The sequence below is a fragment of the Petromyzon marinus genome, chromosome 4 (assembly GCF_048934315.1).
Source record: "Petromyzon marinus isolate PM22_M1 ecotype Great Lakes invasive population chromosome 4, UKy_Petmar_22M1.pri1.0, whole genome shotgun sequence".
In the NCBI taxonomy this organism is placed as follows: domain Eukaryota; kingdom Metazoa; phylum Chordata; class Hyperoartia; order Petromyzontiformes; family Petromyzontidae; genus Petromyzon; species Petromyzon marinus.
The window spans coordinates 20,771,863-20,793,525 of record NC_133670.1 but is presented as its reverse complement, the minus strand read 5'-3'; the positions used below and the strand labels follow the sequence as shown (position 1 = coordinate 20,793,525).

The 21,663-nt window shown below is 46.4% G+C and overlaps 1 protein-coding gene across 1 annotated transcript; it reads right to left on the bottom strand.

The window, feature by feature from the left end:
- Positions 1–1,699: 1,699 nt before the first annotated feature.
- Positions 1,700–17,447, bottom strand: LOC116938496 (coatomer subunit zeta-1-like). The gene is made up of 9 exons (XM_032945629.2): positions 16,008–17,447; positions 12,016–12,084; positions 11,347–11,431; positions 9,767–9,858; positions 9,154–9,209; positions 8,321–8,395; positions 5,715–5,766; positions 5,016–5,054; positions 1,700–3,520 (listed from the first exon to the last, which is right to left on the bottom strand). Exons 1-9 carry the CDS (start codon positions 16,023–16,025, stop codon positions 3,473–3,475), a joined length of 534 nt encoding a protein of 177 aa, XP_032801520.1. The 5' UTR covers positions 16,026–17,447; the 3' UTR covers positions 1,700–3,472.
- Positions 17,448–21,663: the final 4,216 nt, after the last annotated feature.

The following is a 21,663-nucleotide window of genomic DNA, read 5'->3' as shown; positions in this document are numbered from 1 at the left end:
TGATAGCTCCACGAAGTGGCTCATCGTGTGGAAATGTATAGCAGCCAAAATACTATAAACGCGTGATGTTGATTCTAAATGTGGAGGGAAAAACCGGAGGTACTCTGGAGAAAAATCCAAGCGACCACGGGGAGAGAGAGAACATGCAAACTCCCAAGTATACAGGCGTTAGGGTCGGGATCGAACCCACGACCTCCTGTATACCCGGCGAGGGAGTGAACATGTCCTAGCCACCGCGGCGCCCAGAAGGGACGATGGCCAGTGGTCGAGACTAATGACGGAATGGTAGCCAATGATGGAAGCAAAAAGCACGCGCACAGGAGAACGTCCACATGGAGCGATGAGGTAACCACGTATGCGGGAGCTCGATGACTCGTTGAACGTGAGGGGTGGCAATAGTTTGGAAGAGGCATTCAGTTAGCGGTGAATAGATCAAGACCGACTATCAGCATGATTTGAAGACATATTCTTGGTTCTTTCGGTAAAGTCACGTAGAAGGGAAACAATAACATAATAAAAATATAAAACAATAAAATTATCACGACGTTTCGACTGCAACACAAGCAATCATCATCAGGTGTGAAAACCACAGCAATAAATTTTGAAAAAGTGGCGGTTTTATTTTCAAAATTTTTTGCTGTGGTTCTCACACCTGATGATGATTGCTTGTGTTGCAATCGAAACGTCGTGAGCATTCTATTTTGTATTTGTATTATTTTATTATTTCCCTTCTATGTGACTTTACCGAAAGAACCAAGAATATGAATCCCTGCAGTCACGAAACCTTTAAATCGAGATTTGAAGACACTTCTTTTCGTGGCCAAGTGTCCAATGAAAACTAACCTCGAAGGACTGTCAATCGATCCTATTTGAATTGTTACATAATCACTAAGTTTGAAAGTAAGGTCCCATTACCACTTCATGTCTAGTTGTTGAAACGTATATGAGGCTCATTTAGGACTATTTTTTTTCTCTCTTGGACAAAAGCTGACATTGCTACACTGCATTAACAAAACCCAGATCCCTTGCTGCTTTGCGATGTGGATTTTGGCATTGCCTTTAATGAAAAAAACAAAACAAAACATTAACTAACAATTGATGGAAAGCAAGCAGCTCACAAAAGGCTGGAAAAAGTTCAATGCCGTGCTTTTTGACCGCCTTAAAAATAACTCTCAGCAGCGGCACCGCGCCACCTCCGACGCGACGTGCGTTTTTAGCCACCCAAAAGGCAATTCAACATTCGCAACACGTGTCCCATTATTGTGTGCCAAGAGGGCGGGGGAGGGGGCCGGGGCTTGTTCCTTCATCAGAGGGGCCGCGCGGCCGCGTGGGCTCGTAGAGGCATGGGAAGCGCCCGGCCTTCCTAACCTGCCGCTCGGGGACCGATTCGCCGGCGGTGCGAGTCGAGAGACGCCGTCACTTTGTGCCACCGGCTGGAGGAAGGAAAGCCGTGCAGACAGGAAGGCTGCACCCCGCGCGGCCGCGGCTACGAACGTCACTGGGCCCCCCTCGCGAGGCCCCGGGCCAGGGGGTAGGGGCCGACCCTGCCCCCTTGGCCGAGGTCACGCCGGGCCAGCGCCGTGGGATGCCAAGGGAATTACTCGGGCGAAACACGGGAGACGAGGAGGCATTTTGCTCCGAGAATGTCCCCTCCCCTCGCCTCCCCACCATCGCCCCCCCCCCACCCTGCACCGGCCACCTACCTCACTTTATATTTTTTTTAACAGGAAAATAAAAGCTACAAATTTTTGTTATCATTGCAACAAAAAAAGTTTTGCAATTCAAGTTCAGGAATTTTCAATAAATGTATTCTAATACTGTACCGTATACGTATATGTAGCGGCGGCGCAATAGATGCGGCACTGCACTGTGAACCCCACGCCCCGAGTTCGATTCCTCGACGCGGCTAACGCCAGTGGCGAGTGGCTTCAGAGCCTGCCCCGGGCTCCCGTTCACCAGTCCGCAGTGACCACCGTGAAGTATTCGCGGTCAAACAGTGGCACGGCACGGCGAGGCCTTTATCCAAGCAGTGGATTGACAAGAGCTGTGCATTCCCTTTATATTATACGTGAGCAAAAAAAACTTAAGTTATATCGGTGTTATGCAAGTACGGCTCGTTAAAAAGTGCCCAATTTGTTGCTGAAGGTTTGTATTCAAAGCGTAATCGTAGATTTAATTTCGTTTAAATTTTCTTGGTACGATTTATGGTTTTGTCACATAGTACACGTGTGTCTTTCTTTAGTCCGAATTCTGTAGACCACACCTGAACAATCGGGTGTGTTACGTACGGTATATGAAAATGTATGAGACGTTTGGGTTACATTGAGGTCCCACTTACAACGGGGGACGTACAATGTTACGCATCGATCTGTAGGAGGCGCCCCAGGACCGTCGTGACGAAGCCATTCCCCTCCCCCCCGCTGGCACACTCCTCTTCTCTGAGCCAAGACGTCGTCACTCCTGTGCGTGCAATATTTAATGACAAGGGTAATGACACGCGACATGTGAATTCGAGCCGGCGGTGCGAGGCGCGATTGTGGCGACCGCGTGCCTCGTACACGTCACGGGAACGCCACACAACGCAACAACAACCAGCACCACCGCGCCGAGTGCAACACGAAGCCTCATTTTCAGGCCACCGGCTCACAAAAATAGGGGGGGTCAACATTGATGTGTCAAGACCCACCACGGTGGCTGGCCAATAACCCCTGGATATATGGAGGGGAATACAACTCAACACATTCCGTCAATAACACTGTGGCCTTAAAATAAAATAAAAAATAGGCGATGGTTTGAGCTTCATAGCACCAAGGGGCCATTGCCCGAAACGTCGTCTATGATATATATTTTTTCTTTTAAGGCACTTTTATTGACGACTGTGTTGAGTTTTTGTTCTGGTTCTATTTTCCTTGTGCACCACAACCTATAATAATTAAAATTATTCTAATTTAAATTAAATAGTAATTAAAATTAGTAATAAAATTTTATTTTAATGATGTCGAGGGCTGCAGAGCTTGGAGAAGGAGTTTGGCACTGGCTCGTCACCTGGCTGCCTTTGGTTCCTCACAACTTCCATGTCTTTCTCTCTCTTTGGGAACAAGGGAATACTATATGCGCGTTACATGTTGAAATACTTACTATTACTCCTATTTTATTTATTTTAATTTTACCACGTAAGGTCCACTGAGCTAATAAGCGACTTGGCCACAAATGATAGCTCAACGAAGTGACTTATCATCTGGAAATGTCTAGCAACCAAATACTCGTAAGGCATTTTGATTCTAAATGTGGAGGGCGGAAAAACCCGGGGGGACAAAACATGCAAATTCCTAAAATACAGCAGGTGTCAGGGTCGAACCACACGATCCCCCCTGCATACCAGGCGAGGGAGATAACCCCTTGCCACCACAGGCACAGTAACGTAATGTCCAGCACGCCATCCCATTTGCCGCACATCACTCTGACACCACGCTCACTGCAGGAGCGGCCACTTGATGTGCTGCTTGGCAGTCTGCATGAGCTGCAGAGAATGAGAAGCACCAAAGGAGAAAGAAAAACAAGCACAAGTTACTTTAAAAAAATGTGATGTTCTTCAAGTCAACTCGAAACACTTCCTGTCAATGATGAGACACTAATGTGATGGGCAGTGGAGGCTGGAGACAAATTAGAGTAACAATGCATGCAAAAGGTGATTTCAAACAGCAAGTAAACAAATGTGGATACATATTCTTGGTTCTTTCGGTAAGGTCATGTAGAAGGGAAACAATAAAATATTATTGTTTCCCTTCTACGTGAATCCCTGCAGTCACGAAAGCTTTAAATCAAAATGTGGATACAGTTTTGTCTCTTAGTGGCCTAAAGCTGTGCTGCGTGAATTAAACATGCAGTATGGTGACAGTCCTTGCATCATGCCTTACATGTGTAAGGCATGATGCAAGGACTGTCATGTGTAAGGCATGATGTGTAAGGCATGATGCAAGGACTGACTCAGTTACAATGAACTTGCCTTTTTCTGTCGAAAAAAATGAACAATTGCAGATATTTGCATTTGCTTTGTGTTTCAAGGGTAGCTAAACATGAGCTTGATTTAGATCTAGAGACAGGGTTTTTTCTTCAGAATTGTCCTCATGGGGAAGTTTCATTAACTAATCAATATCTCATTCCCAAAAGACAAGTTCTGACTTTTTGGCATCCTCAGAGTTGCTGCTATGATGAGGCCCTACCAAAAAGTGTCGGTACAAAATCGAGAGTTGCATTCTCTAAAATCTAAATTCTACGACTTTGTGATGCATTCAACCAACGCAATGCAGACAGGACACGGGATTCACTTGTTACTGGGCTAATCTGTTGATGCATCCTCTTTGTTTCTTTCGGTAAAGTCACGTAGGTATAAAATAAAACAAAAACATCTTTTTTATTTAAATTTATACCTAAAATTTTTATTTTATTTTAATTTATACCTACGTGACTTTACCGAAAGAACCAAAGAGTATGGATCATTGCAGTCACGAAAACTTCAGATTTAGATTAATCTGTTGATGGACTGGCGGTGGCATTGTCTAAGTTTGCAACAACAGCAACAGACGTTCACAACTCACGGTGCTGATACTGGCACGGGTATCGGGTACAAGTGTGGCCAGCTCACATGTCGAGCTCAGCCTTAACTGAACGTCCAGGTGGTGCAAGACGGGCGAATTAATTGAACATCTGGGTATCGAGAGACAAATAAATGTCTCCCTGCGCACCAACAAAAAAAACAACCCCCTTCCTTTGACCGGGGCTCTGCATTTCGTCTCAACTGTTTCACTCTCCTCCCTCTCGATGCAACTCCGTGAACATGAGTGTACCGTTTAAACATTACTCAATGTTTATTTTTTAACAAGGCCGTTTATTCTCTGGAAACATTTTAACCCTCGCTGTCCTCTCCTCTCTGTGAACACGACATCATGGCACTACCCCTCTGAGCAGCCTTTCATCTCGCGGCCGTTGGCATTACGCAGCCGCGGAATGCATACCTGGGACATCGTCTGTTCCGTCACAGGTATGTAGTTAACCTGTTATACGATAAATAGTGGGCACAGACACATAATATTTAGGTTAGGCAAAAGCAAGGCATATAAACGTTGCTGGTAATAACAGTGACGTAGCCGCTGAGTGTGCAGGCGGTGCAACTGCACCGGCCTCCCCATGGCATGGAGGCGTCCGCCAAGCCGTGTTTGTCCATGGGGCCATACTTCACCACCGCACACCTCTCAGCGTAGCTTGGTGAAGGAAAGGCCCAGGGCCGTTTCAGATATCGCTCGCCAACCACTGATGTTAGCCGTGGTCAGGAATTGAACTAAGGACACGAGGTTCATGGCGCAGATCGCGAACCAGTGCACAACCGCTTCCGGTCTTAAGCGATTGTTATAAAACGTATTGCAAAAAAAGAGTTTAACTTCTGTTTTTTAAAGTTATCCAGCAGTGTTAGGGCAGTGTTCTTCACCCATTTTCAGAATTAGGGGGGAGGGGGGGGGGGCACTTTCGCCGATGAGACATCATCAGTGTGCGAGGGCCACCACGCATTTCAGACAACCTTTGGGGGTTTTGACAGGAGCACGGTGATGGGTGGGGGAGGCGGGCCACTATTGACCCGTGGACCTTTGCAATGAAGAACACCAATGTGGGGGGGGGGGGGTTGAATGGGGGCGGGGGGGGGGTGAGCCAGCAACCACCTTGGGCTGCAGCCTGCTCAGGACAGCCTCAGCGTCCACCTCCAGCACCACCCTGCGCCACGTGACACACACACACGGGGGGGTGGGGCGGGGGTCCATGTCCAGATCCAATGAGGTTAATAGTTCACAAGTTTACTCACAGTCGTACAATTGTTAAATATTAATCAAGCCTGCGATGTGACTGTGGCTCCTCTGCTTTAGCCAGAATGTGGGTGATACTACAACAACAACAAAAATACATCTTTACATTTTCGAACTTGTGTTTGTGGGCTCCGAAAGGTTAAATCGCGCCCATGAACATTTGCATGAAACCGAACGGACATCACAATGTACATTTTTGCAAGATATACAGTACAGCAAAAAAAGTACATTGTCAGCAGAGGGCAGTGAAGCAAAATATATTCCATTGCTGCAGTGTACTAAGCATCCATGCGTCTGGAATTCAACCAAGCATCACTGACGAACGTGAAGAAGTATGGTCCAATAATCCGCCCCCCTCCCGCCTACGATCCGCACCAGTGCGAGAAAGCCCTTCATCTAAGTTTTTTGTGGTTGTTGTTGTTGTTTGACTTGCATCCCATCGGGATTTTTTGCACAGCGTTGGTGTACGGTGCTTTTTTCAGGAATATTTTTGCTGTGTTTTTTTTCCATGGATTTTCTGTTTGCACAGTCACATAGTCACTTTAAGATGTTTTTCTTGTTCGTTTTTTTTTTGTTGTGGTTGCACCCGATTCAAGAGCCGAATGGCTCACAGGGCTATACCAAAATGAACTGAAACTGAAAAAAACTGAAATGTACAGAGTACTGTAGTTTATGAAAGTGTTTATCTAGGCGAAGCCTCCGGGATAATGAGTCTCTCGGTCTTTTTTTCTGCAGAATGGCCTGCGTTGGGATGTATGAACAATAACTAGATTTGATGCTTTCGTGACTGCAGGAATTAATCTTTGTTTTTTCGGTAAAGTCACGTAGAAATAAGAAAAAGAAAAATAAAATTACATAATATACGACGTTTCGATTGCAACACAAGCAATCATCATCAGGTAGAGGAAACACATAACCGCAGATATATATACAGACCTCTTAAGTAGGGGGAATTTAGCAAAATTTGCAAACTATATAAAGCAACACAGACGGTCGGTTAAAACACAACCAAACCATGCGATGTGTGACGAGGAGGGGGGGGGGGGGTTGAGAAATGTGACGTCACATCAAAATGCCCAACTTTAAATAAATATAGACAACACGTTCTACTTAATTAAATCAACTTTTGAATAAATGTTTCTACTACAACCTCAGAGTGCAGCGCCACATTAAATACGCACAACAATGGCAATAGTTTAAAGCGATTTGAAGCATGTTTTATATTTTATTTGGGGGGGGGGGCAGAGCTTTGTGCGTCATATTTGAGGGGGGGGGGGTCCTGACTTTGTGTGACGCCGCGTGACGACGGGGGGGGGGGGGGTTAAAAATCGTCCAAAATCGCGTGACGTCATTTATGGACGGCCCCAAAGCGGTTGTACGGCTGCCTCCGGCGTAGCATCGCACAAGGCAGGATGCTGCTGGATGCTTCCAGATGCTGCACACGCGTCTAGGTATTTGTTCAGCCTGCGTACGCACCTCACGCGTGATCACGGACTGTGCTTTACCCCCGTGTTGTATATCACAACGCGATTTTCCATAACGCGATATTATTCAGGAACGCAACTACAGCGGTTTAGGAGAAGATACTGCGACTCAGCTGGGCAAGTGGGGAATGGCAGTTGAGATGAGCCCAGTTCCATGACTCAGTGTGCGGGCGTTGTCTTTGGCATTTCAGAAACTAAACCCTGTGTAGCTGATGCCGAAGATTTTCTTTCCCGTGCAAATGTCAGAGGACATAGTATGTATGTTGAAATTATTTCGCACCGTATGCAGCCAACCGCGCTAATGGAAGGCGCAGAGGAAGGACAGAAAACTAAACACAAAAAGTGGTTCGAACAAAAATGAGTTTTCAATCGAGATTTAAACGTGCATAGCTCCAGTGGCTTCCTAATATCGGAAGAAACATCGTTCCAGACGGCCGCAGAAGCACGTCCTGAAGCGCGCTATGCGGTGCCCATCTTTGTTCAATGGCCAGGGGAAAAGCTGCCACCGTGAGGATGATCGGAGCTCGCGCGATGGTTTGAATGTCCTCGGGTGATGCAAATGAAATTTAATTTAACGCAGAGTGTACATCACGCACATCGGCGGGCCACGAGCTGCAAAGATCCCACCGGCATTGGCCTCACCAGTAGCAAAAGTAGCAACATATGTATTAGCTACAGGCCACGCACTTTCAAGGGCCCCGCGCTAAATGCTTTCAAGCTATCAATGCCGGTTCAGTGATTCTGCACTTGCTCTATCACTATAGTAATATACTGCCTTCAGCTTTTATGAACGACTGGGTGTTTAAGGTTAGCCAATTGTCGTATTATCTGGCTGTATAGCAAATGAAAAAATACAATTACTTTACTATCCAAGTTCAAAATTTGTGTTTTAATATTTACGTGTTTTTTTGTTTTTATTTAGGGCCCCTTTATAACATAATGCTACAGGCCCCGCACTAGCTTAATCCGGCACCGCCTCACCCTCTATCCACGATCTCATCCACAGCAAGGAGGAGGGCGTCTATGTTATCCAGCACAGCGCTCCTCTCCACGCTCCTGTCGCAAACAACGCACGGTTCACAACTGGGTCATTCCACGGACACGCGCTGCCACCACCACCACCACCCACAGCTCGTGGGGCTTGTCCAGGCAAACAATCGCGCTTGGAGATGGGGGGTGGCGGAGATGGTGGGGGGGGTTGTTACTGCGTTCTCCACGGGAGCCCCGAGATGAACACCCTACATAATTTCACACACGATAGATCTTAAGAGCTGCAAGGAAACAAGGCGGTAACGTTAAATAAATACAATCTAAGAAAGTGCTGCAGCGTGTTGGTTTTCAGGGCGAATTGCCGTGCTGCGGTTAGCGCACTGCCCTCTCAACCCGGGCACCTGAGTTTGATTCCTGATCATGGCGAGTGATATCTGCCCTTCTCCCTTTCCCCTGACCTTTATGAATCCGCGCTGACCAGCACAGTGAGGTATAGTACATACAAAGAGCGCCCGTATAGCCTTAAAAGACTGTTGGGACAAGTGAAGGTCGGTACGGCACACGAGGGGCAACACCACGCCCGGCCGCCTTTGTCTCCCCAGTGGTGATGCTTATACACCACCGTCACTGGTGTTGGCCGTGAGCGGGAATAGAACTCGGGTCGCCGGGTTTGTAGTGCAGCGTAGCGCTAACCGCTGCGCCACCGCTCTCCACAGGTCGAGTAAACAACCCCCATGACCGACACGGCACGGGGAGGCCTTCATCCAGCAGTGTATTGACAAAGCGCTGTGAAAGAGAGAGATGTGAGGGAAGGGTGACCGTACCCCAGCATGAGATTGAGCAGCTTGAGCAAGCATTCCAGCACCGACAGCAGCATGAGCTTGGAGAGGGCACAAACACAAAGACAAACACCCCCCCCCCCGTAAAGCCCATTAACAGACTGTTGGGGCAAGTGGTGCAAGCGAGCACGGCGGGTGACCGAGACCACTCCCGGCTGCCTTTGTCTTTCCAGTGGCGATGTGTTCACAGCGCACCACGCACAATGCACCAGGCACTCGATGTAAGGCTGAGTCGACCTAAGGGAGGCCCCGGGCAGGTTCCAATATGCGCCACTTTTTTTTATTGTGAGCGGGTTCGTAGCGCAGTGCGCTAACCGCCGCACCACCGCTCCCCGCACACGGGCCGACACACGGACCACACACAGGGCCAGATTGTTTCACGTGGAAAATTGCACGTTCAATACACATGAATTCTGTTTCCAAACGTTTGTTTTCTCATCTGCCTTCGACACTGAAATTATTTACGGATGCAGATTTCATATATGTGTTTGTGTGTGCTGTTGTTTTTTTTGTAAGGATATGTACTTGGTGTTACCGTAATGTTCTCACATATGATATGGCTATCGCGCGTTGCGTGGCCGCTGCTGCACGTTCGTACCTCATTGCCGCACGATTCTCCCACCACATAGACACAAACGTCCATGCTGGGACGATACAGCACTGTGCAGCCCTCCAGCATCATCACCTCGTCTTCAGACACACCAAAAACAAAGACACAGACTGTAGGGGCAAGTGCTATTAGCGAGCACCTATGAAGGCCGGCACGGCACACGAGGAGGTGGGTGGCCAGCACCACGCCCGATCGCCTTTGTCTTCCCAGTGGCGATGTTTACACACCGCACCAGGTACTCATTTGAGGCTGAGTCGACCTAGGGGAGGCACAGGGCCGGTTCAGATGATCATCACTGGCGTTGGCTGTGAGCGGGAATCGAATTCCACACACACAGGCCATCGGCATGAAGCCCTTAATGTCAATCCACTGCTGGATGATGGCCTCAACAGCTGTTTGGGTCATAGATGTTATTTGACCTCCATGCTGGACAGTGCCAGTTGGAGAGCATAGTACAGAACAATGGATGTTTTTTCCACGCCACCCTCTTCTGACAATCTAGACCCGCAAGCAGCCTACAACTTATGTTTTAGGCACGGTGGCCGCCCATCCCAGCACCTGGCTCTAGCCTGCTTAACTTCTGATTATCTGATGAGATGGGGTGCATTGTTTACGGCATGAAGGTGGCGTTGAGGAATGGTTCAACCGAGACATTAAGAACCACTTCCTCATCGCCAACCCCCACCGTGTGCGTCTTCGTGGCCTCAATCGGCCACGCCGGCCACGGGCGTCTGCTCATCAACAGGTCCCGCACCGGCCAGGGGCCGCGTGTGCGCACCGACCTCGAGACACTTGGGCCCAACGTGGCCACAAACCCATTCTTTGGATGTGCTCAGCAATTGGTCGTGTGGCACACACTGTCCCCGAGTGGGCCCTCTCACCCAAACTCGATGGTGGACTCTAGGCCTTGCCCCCCCCCCCTCCACACTGCTAATGAAACAGCAACACAAGCGTACGATAATAGTACCGCGACACAATTCCAGATTAACATGTAGTTACGTTACGTTGCATTTCCTTTGCACCGTACGTAGCCAACCGTGCTCATCGAAGGTGCGGGGGAAGGACAACAAACTAAGTACAAAAAGCAGTTCTACAGAAATTAGTTTTCAATCCAGATTATTTAAAAGTGCACAGCTCCAGTGGCTTTCTAATATCGGCAGGAAGAGCGTTCCAGACGGCCGCAGAAGCGCATCCGAAAGCGCGCGATGCGGTGGCCGCCGTCTTTGTGCGATGGTTAAGTCAAAAGCTGCTGCTGCTGCTGCAAGGATGGCCACCGGAGTTCGCGTGATGGTGGTTTACGCTCCTTGACCAGACCAGCAAGGGGATTGCGGTTCATATGTGGCAAGCAAATAATTGTTTTCCTTTAATCGAATGTCAGCTGCATGTAAACAATGTGAATGTGGCTGGGCAAGAATGACGGTTTTCAAGAATCGCTTTGTGCCTTGTGTTGCTCCACGCCATCGAGTGTTGCACGCGAAAGATTCACATTCATTTGGCAAACATAAAAAAGTACCTTTTTAAATTCATTTTTTTTTTATGAAGCGAGTTAAAAAATTGTATGAACTTACTGTCTGTGTGTTTGGTTTTGGAAAAAAGTTTCGTTTCGAACGCGCTCTGTCTTTCTGGACCGCAGAAGGCGTCGTCATCAAAGTACTGTAAAGAAAAAAAACGAACGAAACACGCGGGACACGTTTTTTCGTCCTGGGAATATTTCAACATGTTTACAACAGACAATCTTCAGAAAAGTCAAACATACTTGCAGTTTAACAATAGGGTTTTTCCCCTTTTTTTCTGGCAACAAAACTGAAACCTTTTTACAAGGATTCATGTCTGCATTAACCACAATACCTGCAGTCAAAATGCAAACTAAAAACATACTATGATAATATATGCATTGTCCTTGAAACTGATTGGTCCACACCAAGGGACGGCTTTCTTTTGAGCCTCGACCCAATTGGTGCTCGACCAGATGACGCCAAAAGGCGTACAGCTTAAAGACAATGCACTATCAAAGTAAAAAAAGGTTTCAGTTTTGTTGTCAGAAAAAAGGGGAAAAACCCTATTCTTATATTTTGGTACTGGCAAAGGAGGTCTAATGATGTAGATACTTGCAGTTTGTTTGTTTGTGTTTCATGCAAGCCAGTTTACCGAGACGTAAAAATGGACGCAAAGCAAACAAATAACGTCCACAATTTAAGGGAGCCAGACACGCCGTGAAGCCTGTGCTAGCGATTCACCTTGCCATAGAGACGGTAGCCATCGCTGTCCAGCACCAGGAGGGCTTTCACCACTTTGAAAAAGGGCTCCTGAAAATAGAAACGTCGCATCTTCGTTGGTGTAACCCAGTGTTTCTCTAAATATTTTGTGGGCCGCTTGACCGCTCAGCCGATGCAAACCTTTCCGCCGACCGACACCCAGCGCCCCGCACCCCTGGTGACAAAACGCATTCGCTAATCTCTCTAAATACCACTATAATTAAAATAACCGGAACCTAAAAACATTATCTTTTAACGCAGCTATAAGGGTTTTTTTTTAAAGCGGAGGGAAATTTATATGTGTAGCGTTAGGGTAGTTTACTCAAGGGGTAGTTTAGCAAACTTCATTTTTAAATTAAATATCATAAGTCAAATATTAATTAATGTCCGAAACAAAAGCTGTTAAACGTTGTCATTGTTGTCCGGGCCAACCTGCGCCTGCATCACAGCCCCTGCAGGGACGACTTGGAGGACCGTCGCATACCCACTGGTGGTACCGGGGACTACACTCTAAGAACTACTGCTGAAATATAATACATTCAGAATAAATGTGATTATTCGAACATCCAACCGTAAGAAAATTCGTGGAAGAGGTCTTATTTTCCAAGTTTTTTTTTCCCATCCCTCCTATGAACAGAAATAAAATAAGGCTCTAAATCTTCAAGCGGCACGGTTTTTATGCATTCGGGGAACGAATAATTCCATGTTATTTGTTGTAACAATACCACTCCTACTACGAACGTCAGACGAATGGACAGCGTTAATACTCTACCGCAGAGATGGGGCAATGGCGTCAGCTCGTGTACAGCTGCTGGGCGGATTGTCACATTGTGGGATAGTGAGAAACGGCGACAGCTTGTGGAGGCCTTCATCCAGCAGTGGATTGATCTTGACTGACGACAATGATGATGCATATGTGGCTATAAGGATAGTTTCATCATAATACACACGCGTTGCTGCCATTTACTTACTGATGTCATGGAAAGCATGATGTTTATTTAAACTTAAACTGAACTAAACTGTAATAATAGGTTTTTTCCCCTTTTTTCTGGCAACAAAACGGAAACCTTTTTACAAGGAATCATGTTAACATTAACCACAATAACTACGGTCAGAATGCAAACAAAAACACACTGATAATGTGTGCATTGTCCTTGAAATTGATTGGTCCACACCAGAGACAGCTTTCCTTAGAGCCTACGGTGTTTTTTTTGGATTCTGACCGTAGGTATTGTGGTTAATGTAAACATGATGCCTTGTAAAAAGGTTTCAATTATATTTTGGTACTGGCAAAGGAGGCCTCATGATGAACGAAACTAGTTTTTATTTTACCAGGTAAGGCCCGCTGAGCTATATTGCTCTTTTTCAGAAGCGACCTGGTCACAAATGATAGCTCAACACAGTGGCTTATCATGTGGACATTTCTATGAGCCAAACACTCTAAACGCACGTTGATTTTAAATGTGGAGGGAAAACCCGGAGGACCCGGGGAACAATACACGCGACCACGGGGGGAGAGAGAGAGAGCATGCAAACTCCAAATATAGAGGCGTCAGGGTCGTGATCGGGATTGAACCCACGATCTCCCGTTTACCTGGCGAGGTATTTAACATCTCGCCCACCGTGGTGTTCATGCAACCCTTGGAACAAAAGGTTGCCAAACCGTCGCATAACCAGCAACCATGACCAGACAGGCTCACGGGAACAGAGACGCAATCCCATCCCACGGTTCGTGCTGTTTGATCCCCCATTGCGAGCTGTCAATAAGCAGCCTCCGGAACACCTAAACCCCGCCACACCCATAGCTCACGCTTCCTAGCGCACACAGAGACGCCTTCAGGGCTGAGCCAAGTGGACAATGAGGAATCACGAGCAGCTAACCAATGGCTGTACACATTCAACTATTAAAACTATGGACCTACAGTATTTTTTGTATTGTATCAGGTAAGGCCCACATGAGCTGTATATAGCTCTTGTTCAGAAGCGACCTGGCCACAAATGATAGTCCAATTAAGTGGCTGATGATCATGTGGACATTTCAAGAATCCAAATAATCTAAACGCATGTTTCGAAATGCACAATGACAGCCCTTTACGTCAATCAACGACTGCTGGATGAGTAGCCCCCCCCCCCCTCGCCCACACCATACGGGTTGCGGGGGGTAATTTCACCATACTTCACCACGCTGGTAAGGCAAGGAGCATTGTCGCGGGAGCATCGAGGTGCAGTACAACAATTTACTTTGCTGGCACACCACGTAGTCCCGCAGCAGCCTATGGCGACCTGTTTGTGCGCGGCGGTGGTTACCCATCCACAGCGCTGGCCAGCCTCAAGCCTGCTCAGCTGCCGAGATCGGACGAGGTAGGGCACATTCCGGGAGTTGTGTTCATAAGTACTGTACTCTTATTATTTATCGTGGAGGAAATAAATAAATAACCCCTCTAACCTCTCAAAACTAGCAATAGCGTCACGCGAAACATAATTATGTTTCAAATAGGAATTGACCACAACACTTTGAACTACTGTACGATTACATGCTGTATTGTTATTCAATATCTAACCCGGGTTATGTATACACATTTCCTACCATATGGCATTCTGTTGGTTAGCTATTTATTTATTTTGGTGTAAGCTAATCTTTGGTTCTTCTACAGATACGTCATACACTCTGTATGTGGACATTTATAGAATCCAAATACTGCTGGGTGTATGTTTACCATAATCCAATTTAACTGAACCGGTTTAAAACATTAACACTTTAGATTTATTTTCGTCCTCGGCTCGTTGTTATTCAATTTGGAGAGGTTGGCATGTTTGTGCTTATACTTTTATTTTTATTTGCTACGCTAAAGATTGACGCACATCCACCATCAGCCATGATCAATCCACTGCTGGATCAAGGTCACCGCTCTCACGGTCCTATGACGTAACAATCCAACTCGCACCTGTACACGAGAAAGATTTAATCGCTCCATCTCCTGGTTAAAAAAAAAAAAACATTCTTAAACGGGTGTCAGATTTTTTAATTAAAGTTGATTTTTATTTGTTACACGGATGATCCTGTTCAGCCAGTTACCCGGATATTTTACAATGGGAGATCTGTGGTGCATGAGCACGGCAACAACAAAAGCGGAATACTTTAAACAAACAATATTCATAATAAAGGGTTTTATTGGGATTAGATCGCGTAAATATAAGTGTGTCGTTAACCCACCACCACCCGACACAGCCAATTAGTAAGCTTTGTCCCGTAAAACAAAGCGTGGCAATTAATTATTGCTTCAACACAAGCGGTTTGTTGGAGAATAATCCCACAAAGTGTACAAATTTATTACGATGTTTCGCTGGTGATTACAGCCAGCTTCATCAGGCGGTTTGTAAGCATTATGGGCACAGTGCCCTTAAGGAATATTGCACAACTAACAGACTAAGTATTTCACGGTCGTAAGCGAAACACGATATATATTTTTAAAAGCAAGTTAGGCGCAGGTTGTAAGTAAGCTCTGGGTGTTGGCAGAATAGGGGATTAAATAGGGAGGGTGAAGGGAGGGAACCAAGCTGTTTATGAGCGGCAAGAGTATTCTAGACAAGTGGAGCAGCCACACGAACTTTTTATTTTGTCCAAACTTAAGTTTTAGCACGAAGGCATTTTTAGTCGGAATAAGGAGGTTCTGCCGAGGCTACGGGGGAGAGTTACAGAAACTGAATGGTCCTTTGGGTAACTTGCGTATTTATTTAACAGGACCTCTAGGATGGAGACAACCCAGTGGTGGTCTCTCTGGATATACAGGGTGGACAGATGTGAATTAAGCAAAGAGTATACATCTGCTTCACAAGCAATTGATCAAATTCTTTGTAGGAAGCAGTAAACATCCACGACTTCCCCAAGGGTATTTCAATTACATGCAGTTTGATGCACAACTACATTATAAGTGTATAAAGATGGGGGAAATAAAAAAAACACCATCTGTTACCAATGTCTCTTGCTCCATGTCTCTGTGGCAGAAGGTGGTGGTGGCCTCGTCCCTGTGCCAGTGAGCACTGAGCCGTGTTACCCTCAGGGGTGGAAGCTCGAGGAATGAGCTTCGCACAGGTGTGGGAATTTCCCATCATTTTAAGAGAGGGGTGGAGATGGCAAAAGTTATTCGGGACACCTAATTCGACCGGAAAGTAACAATCCCACCCCGTGGCCAATACCTCACCACCACCATTTCGCGGTGGTGGCGAGATGTTAACTACTTTGCCTGGTATACAGGAGGTCATGGGTTCGATTCAGACCCTGATGCCTGTATATTTGGAGTTTGCATGTCTCTCTGCCCGTGGTCGTGTGGATTTTTTTGTCTCAGAGTCCTCGGTTTTTTCCCCGCCACATTTAGAATCAACGTGCGGTGAGAATATTTGGCTGCTGTAAATTTCGACGTGGTAAGCCACTTCATTGGGCTATAATTTGTATCCAGGTCGCTATATAGGTCAGTGAGCCTTACCTGGTAAAATAAATACAAATTAGTTTAGTTTTAGTTTTACATCACGTTGGTAGGTCTTGAAAGAAATTCACACTCGAAAGAAAAATGTTCATAAACTCCCTCATAGCCTCATTATTACATCCCATGTTGTGGCCTGACTGTGCCAGCAGCTAAATGATATACGTTGGAAAGTTACTTTGAATGTCATCATAGTTTAGAGCATGCACCACCGTCGGAAGACGTTTGTGTGTGAAGGTGGCGATGGTGTCGCTTAGAGTGGGGAGCGGTAGTGGCAGCAGTTAGTGCGCTGCGCTACAAACCCGGGGGCCCGGGTTCGACTCCCTCTCACGGACAACACCAGTGAGGAATATCTGAACCGGTCATGGGCCTCCCCTAGGTCGACTCAGCCTCAAATTAGTACCTGGTGCGGTGTGTAAACATCGCCACTTTCTGAGACAAAAGCGGCCGGGCGTGGTGCTGGCCACCCACCCCCCTCGTGTGCCGTGCCGGCCTTCATAGGTGCTCGCAAACAGCACTTGCCCCCTACAGTCTATTCGGGGGGTATCTTTGTCTTTGGTGTGTTTAGAGAATTTCAGGTAAAAAAGAAACATGACTGACATATTGCAGCCATAGCAGTCATTGTGTTGCTGTGCAGGCACTTGTGTCAATAGTTTGGGTTACACACAGAAGCAATTTTGTACAATTGCAACACACACACTAAACTTCCTGTTTGTAGTTTGGGCACGCATTGCCCAATCAACGATGGAGAGACATTGGGAGACAGACCAGCTGTACAGCAACTCGAGTGTTGAAGTTTGCTCCCACTGAGTATTGTAATGTGCCCATTTATCGGCTAACAAAACACCATTCACTGTCCAGTATTGCACAATGCAGTCACGTATTGTGCAGAATTTAACTTTAGATGGCACGCCGAGCTGAAACATTGACAGATTGGCACTAGGTTACTGTAGTTAACAACGGTACAATTACAGATAAAAGGATACTGGCACATCCGATTAGCACGGTTGGCTACATACGGTGCGAAAGAAGTTCAACAATAACTAAACTTTTTATTTGACCGGGTAACGTACGAACGATACTGAAAAGCTGCGCGCCCCGTATCAGTGGAAACACCTTCAAACTTTCTAGGCTAAAGGGGCACTGTACTGTATTCTCAAGACATGCATCAGTGAGCAGCTGCCCACTCTCTCACTGTCAAGAGAGCTGCGTTCTCCCGTTGAAGAGGCTGCTGCCGCCTTTAAGTTCGCTAACCCTATGTGAGGACAGTGGGATTTAACAAACAAAAAAAATCCTAAACCATAAAAAAACATCGAAAAAAACCAGACTTCACAAACCTGCCAATGAAACCATTTTAACGATATATACTTTACAGAAGTTTTAGGATTTTTTACGACCATAAAACGTGATAGGTTTCTGAGAATTAAGAGCATTCTGGGAGGCACAAAGGAAGAATTGTGGTTGTGGTTACGGACTAGGACCAGTGGTGTGGCGGCTATCGACTGTGCAGGCGCCTTGCAAATGCACTGAGGGCTCACGGGCTGGAGGAGGGAGAACGGTCGCAGGCTATGGAAAGCGGGAAAATTGTCCAGAGGCGCCCCCCGCCCCCCATTTAATTTCGTGAACCAGGGTTCATTCATGCCAACCATGCTACGCCACCACTGCATGTGACACAACGAGGGTGCCACCTGTCTTAGTTTTTTGAGGATCGTCCTCTTTTTCGAGATAGCTGTCCTGGTGAATATGTACGTTTTTATGTCTGGATTATTAAACTATAAAAGTCTAGTTTTTTTGTAGATTGTATGTAGGTTCCGCATCTTCCAGTATTGAGATATTATTGCTGTTGTTTGTCCCGGTTTTTTGTACTTCTGGATTAGCAACACCAGACGCAATGCACACGCGGCCTTCTTGGATCCCATCGTCACCCCGACTTCCTGAGGCTTTTCTAACCTTAGGCTCTGAAAACCACCCATTCCACGGTGGCGAGATGTTAAATACCTCGCCTGATATACAGGAGGTCGTGGGTTTGATCCGAACTCTGACGCCTGTATATTTGGAGTTTACATGATCTCCCCGTGGTCGTGTGGATTTTTCTCCGGGTCCTCTGGTTTTCCCCTCCACATTTAGAAAAAAGCATTTAGAGTATTCGGCTGCTATAGATTTCCATAATGACAAGCCACTTCGGTGATCCGTCATTTGTGGCCAGGTCGCTTTTGAAAAAAGAGCCACATAGCTCAGTGGGCCTTACCTGGTAAAATAAATATATTTTACAGTTTTTCGTTCAAAATAGTTTAAGAGGCATAGATCATAACGCATGAGTCAATTAGTTACCTCATCTTCGCCACACTTCGCATTTTGTGTTAAAATGACATTTGTGGCTAGCAGCGAATAAAATAATTCCTCAAGCCTGTTGACTTTCACGTAACATAATTTTTATTTGTAAAAGCCTCTGCATGCCTCACACTGCCACGACTAGATTGAGATTTGATGTGTGTTTATATGTATGTATCTTTGAACTTCTTTTGCATCGTACGTAGCCAACCGTGCTAATTGGAGGTGCGGCGGGGAAGAACAACGAACTAAACACAAAAATCAGTTCTCAACAAATTAGTTTTAAATCTAGATTTTAAAAGTGAACCACCTCCCAGTGGCTTCCTACTATGGGAAGGAAGACTTGCCCATGTACACCGCATGCAATCACTCAAAATGGATAGATAAAAAAGCACCCACTTCTGCACACATCGGTGCGATGCTTTGAGCAAGTAGGTATTGCACATTTTTTGGGGTGTGGCAAAGGGGGATTAAGCTGACAGAAAGAGACGACCTTATGGATCACGGAAAGCCCATGGAACAATGCTGATATGCGAGGGAAAGTATATTGCAGTGCAGAGACGAACTGGCATGCAAATCTTAGACAGAAAACTATTTAAACTACTTTAGGTGACCCAGTCCCGCTCCAGATGTAATACTTTAAACACCAAACTATCCACGAATTGTATTATTTCACATGCGATGTACATTTTCGTGTTACGTGGTGGTCAGCTGAGGGCAGTGTCGTGAAATTATGTTATGTTCTCCGCCTATAGCAACTCACACTGTTCAGCGTGAAGTATGATCAAATAACCTCCCTGCCCATTCAGGAGTAAATTTCCAAAGGAGCTGTACATGTTCAACCGGTCCCTGCCAGAGCAATGTTTGAATGCCCCCTTGGTTTGGGACCACCGACAGTGGTGTAGACAGATCGACCCTCGAGTTAAAACCTTTTCAGGAGCTACAGTTAACGGCGGAGCGCTTGAATGCGCACACACATGGAGACGAAAAGGGTCAAACACCATTCCAGACGTCTATTAAAACCTACCCAAAATACAACTTAATGCAACACACACATACACAAAAGGGCCGTTTGACCAGGGGAACACTTTGTACAGTGTTGTTATCTGTGCAGTGTGTAGGTGAAGTCTGGGTGCTGTTGTTGTTACGGGAAGGTTCTCCGACACGGGGAGACATTATCTGCGTTTTTATCTCATTTGCGCTGGAGTTGCTGGGCCAAAGTTGGCCCTACTGGCAAGTGCGAAGTGCAAACGGCAAACTGCGGCACAAAAATAATGTTTGTGGACATGTCTGCGTAAACAACACCGGGGCGCCGCAGCTTTTATATTTCCCAGCGGGAAGAAAGCAAGCGCCTCTAATAAACATTAACCCGCCAGAGGGCACGGCCTCTGGAGCCCGACTAGTGGCCAAGGTACGCGGGAGCGTGCCCTCTGAGTCCTGGCGAACCAATCTGCCATCAACATTTGCCCAATGGCCACTAGCTGAGGCCGCTTATCCAGAATCAGAATATTTATTTATATTACTGGAGGGGATCCGATGAGCTATACGGCACTTTACATATGTCCAGTAAGTGGCAGGCCAGAACGTGGCAACGAACAAAATACAAAAAAACACGATTGGAGTGTAAAGTATAGGAAATGTAAACCAATCACTTTAAAAATAATTTACAAATTAAACTAACTTTTTTTTTATCTTACCAGGTAAAGCCCACTGAGCTCTTAGATTATTTTTCAGAAGCGACCTGGCCGCCTATCCAGTCGTGTGTCTTCTGCCAAATGGCAGCCTCCAGCTCAAACTCCCTCCTAGATCATCTCCGACCGTGAACTTTCTTCACAACACTAAAAAAAAGGCAACCGAAACCCTTCCGTCAAGTCGTCGGGCAGCATTTTTTTAGTCTGCCTCTTTGTCCTTTTCCCCAACATCCCCTACTCGATCCAGAGCCCATTCCATAAAGCTTTCACCTCTGAAACGTGGCCAAATCCAGATATTTGTCTTCTCTAGATTTGTTTAATTTAACAACACTCGTCTCCTGAACCTGCTCAAGATCTTCAGGATTTCTCGTTCCCTCCACCCAATACATTTGATCAATTTGACGCCACAAGTCACGCATCTCAAGGCTTTGCAGCCTTCTCCTGTCTTCCTTGCCGAAGAGTCCGAGGCTTCTGCTGCGTACAACCCCATGCAATATAAATTATGTCCATCCGTAATAGTTACACTCCATTTTATTAGGGTCTTCACGAGTCTCGTGTACAACATATTAAACTTTCTGCTCATTAATCTCGTCAAAGGCATCCCTTGCGAGCTGCTTTTCCCACGGAAACCTTGGTCCTCGTCTCCCCACCCCCACCAGCATTTGTCATAATTAGAATACTTCCCGGATGAGTAGCCCTCACTGTATCCTGAACTTCTTTCGCACCGTACGTAGCCAACCGCGCTAATTTCAGCTGCGGGCGGCGGGGTGAACAAACTACCCGCTGTCCAATCCTCGACTTTCCAACGTGCATCACCATTCGGTGGTGATGGTGTCGCCTAATGAACAGTCGTAGAAGCCATAGGGCGAAACACTTCCAACCTCGCCTCTCGCAACAGTTGCTCAGCTCAAACATGAATTAGTGTTGCGTTGGGAAGGATGCGAACGGCACTCGTCCGCTCCGTGAGATTAAAAAAAAACAACAACCCAGAATCGCCCTTTCTTACACCTAGTGTGAAATAACAATCACATCCCGATCCGCCGCGGTGTGAAATTATTTAAAACAAAAAAAACCGCCTCCGCCGCGCGCTGTACCAAATACGGCGCACGAAAACACGGCTACTCTTA

Excerpts from the sequence above, each read along its gene's own strand:
- LOC116938496 (XM_032945629.2), bottom strand. Across the intron at positions 8,396-9,153 it reads CTGCTCAATCTCATGCTGGG|GAGCGTGGAGAGGAGCGCTG; the intron begins GTACGGTCACCC and ends TGTTTGCGACAG. Across the intron at positions 3,521-5,015 it reads CGGAACAGACGATGTCCCAG|CTCATGCAGACTGCCAAGCA; the intron begins GTATGCATTCCG and ends CATTCTCTGCAG.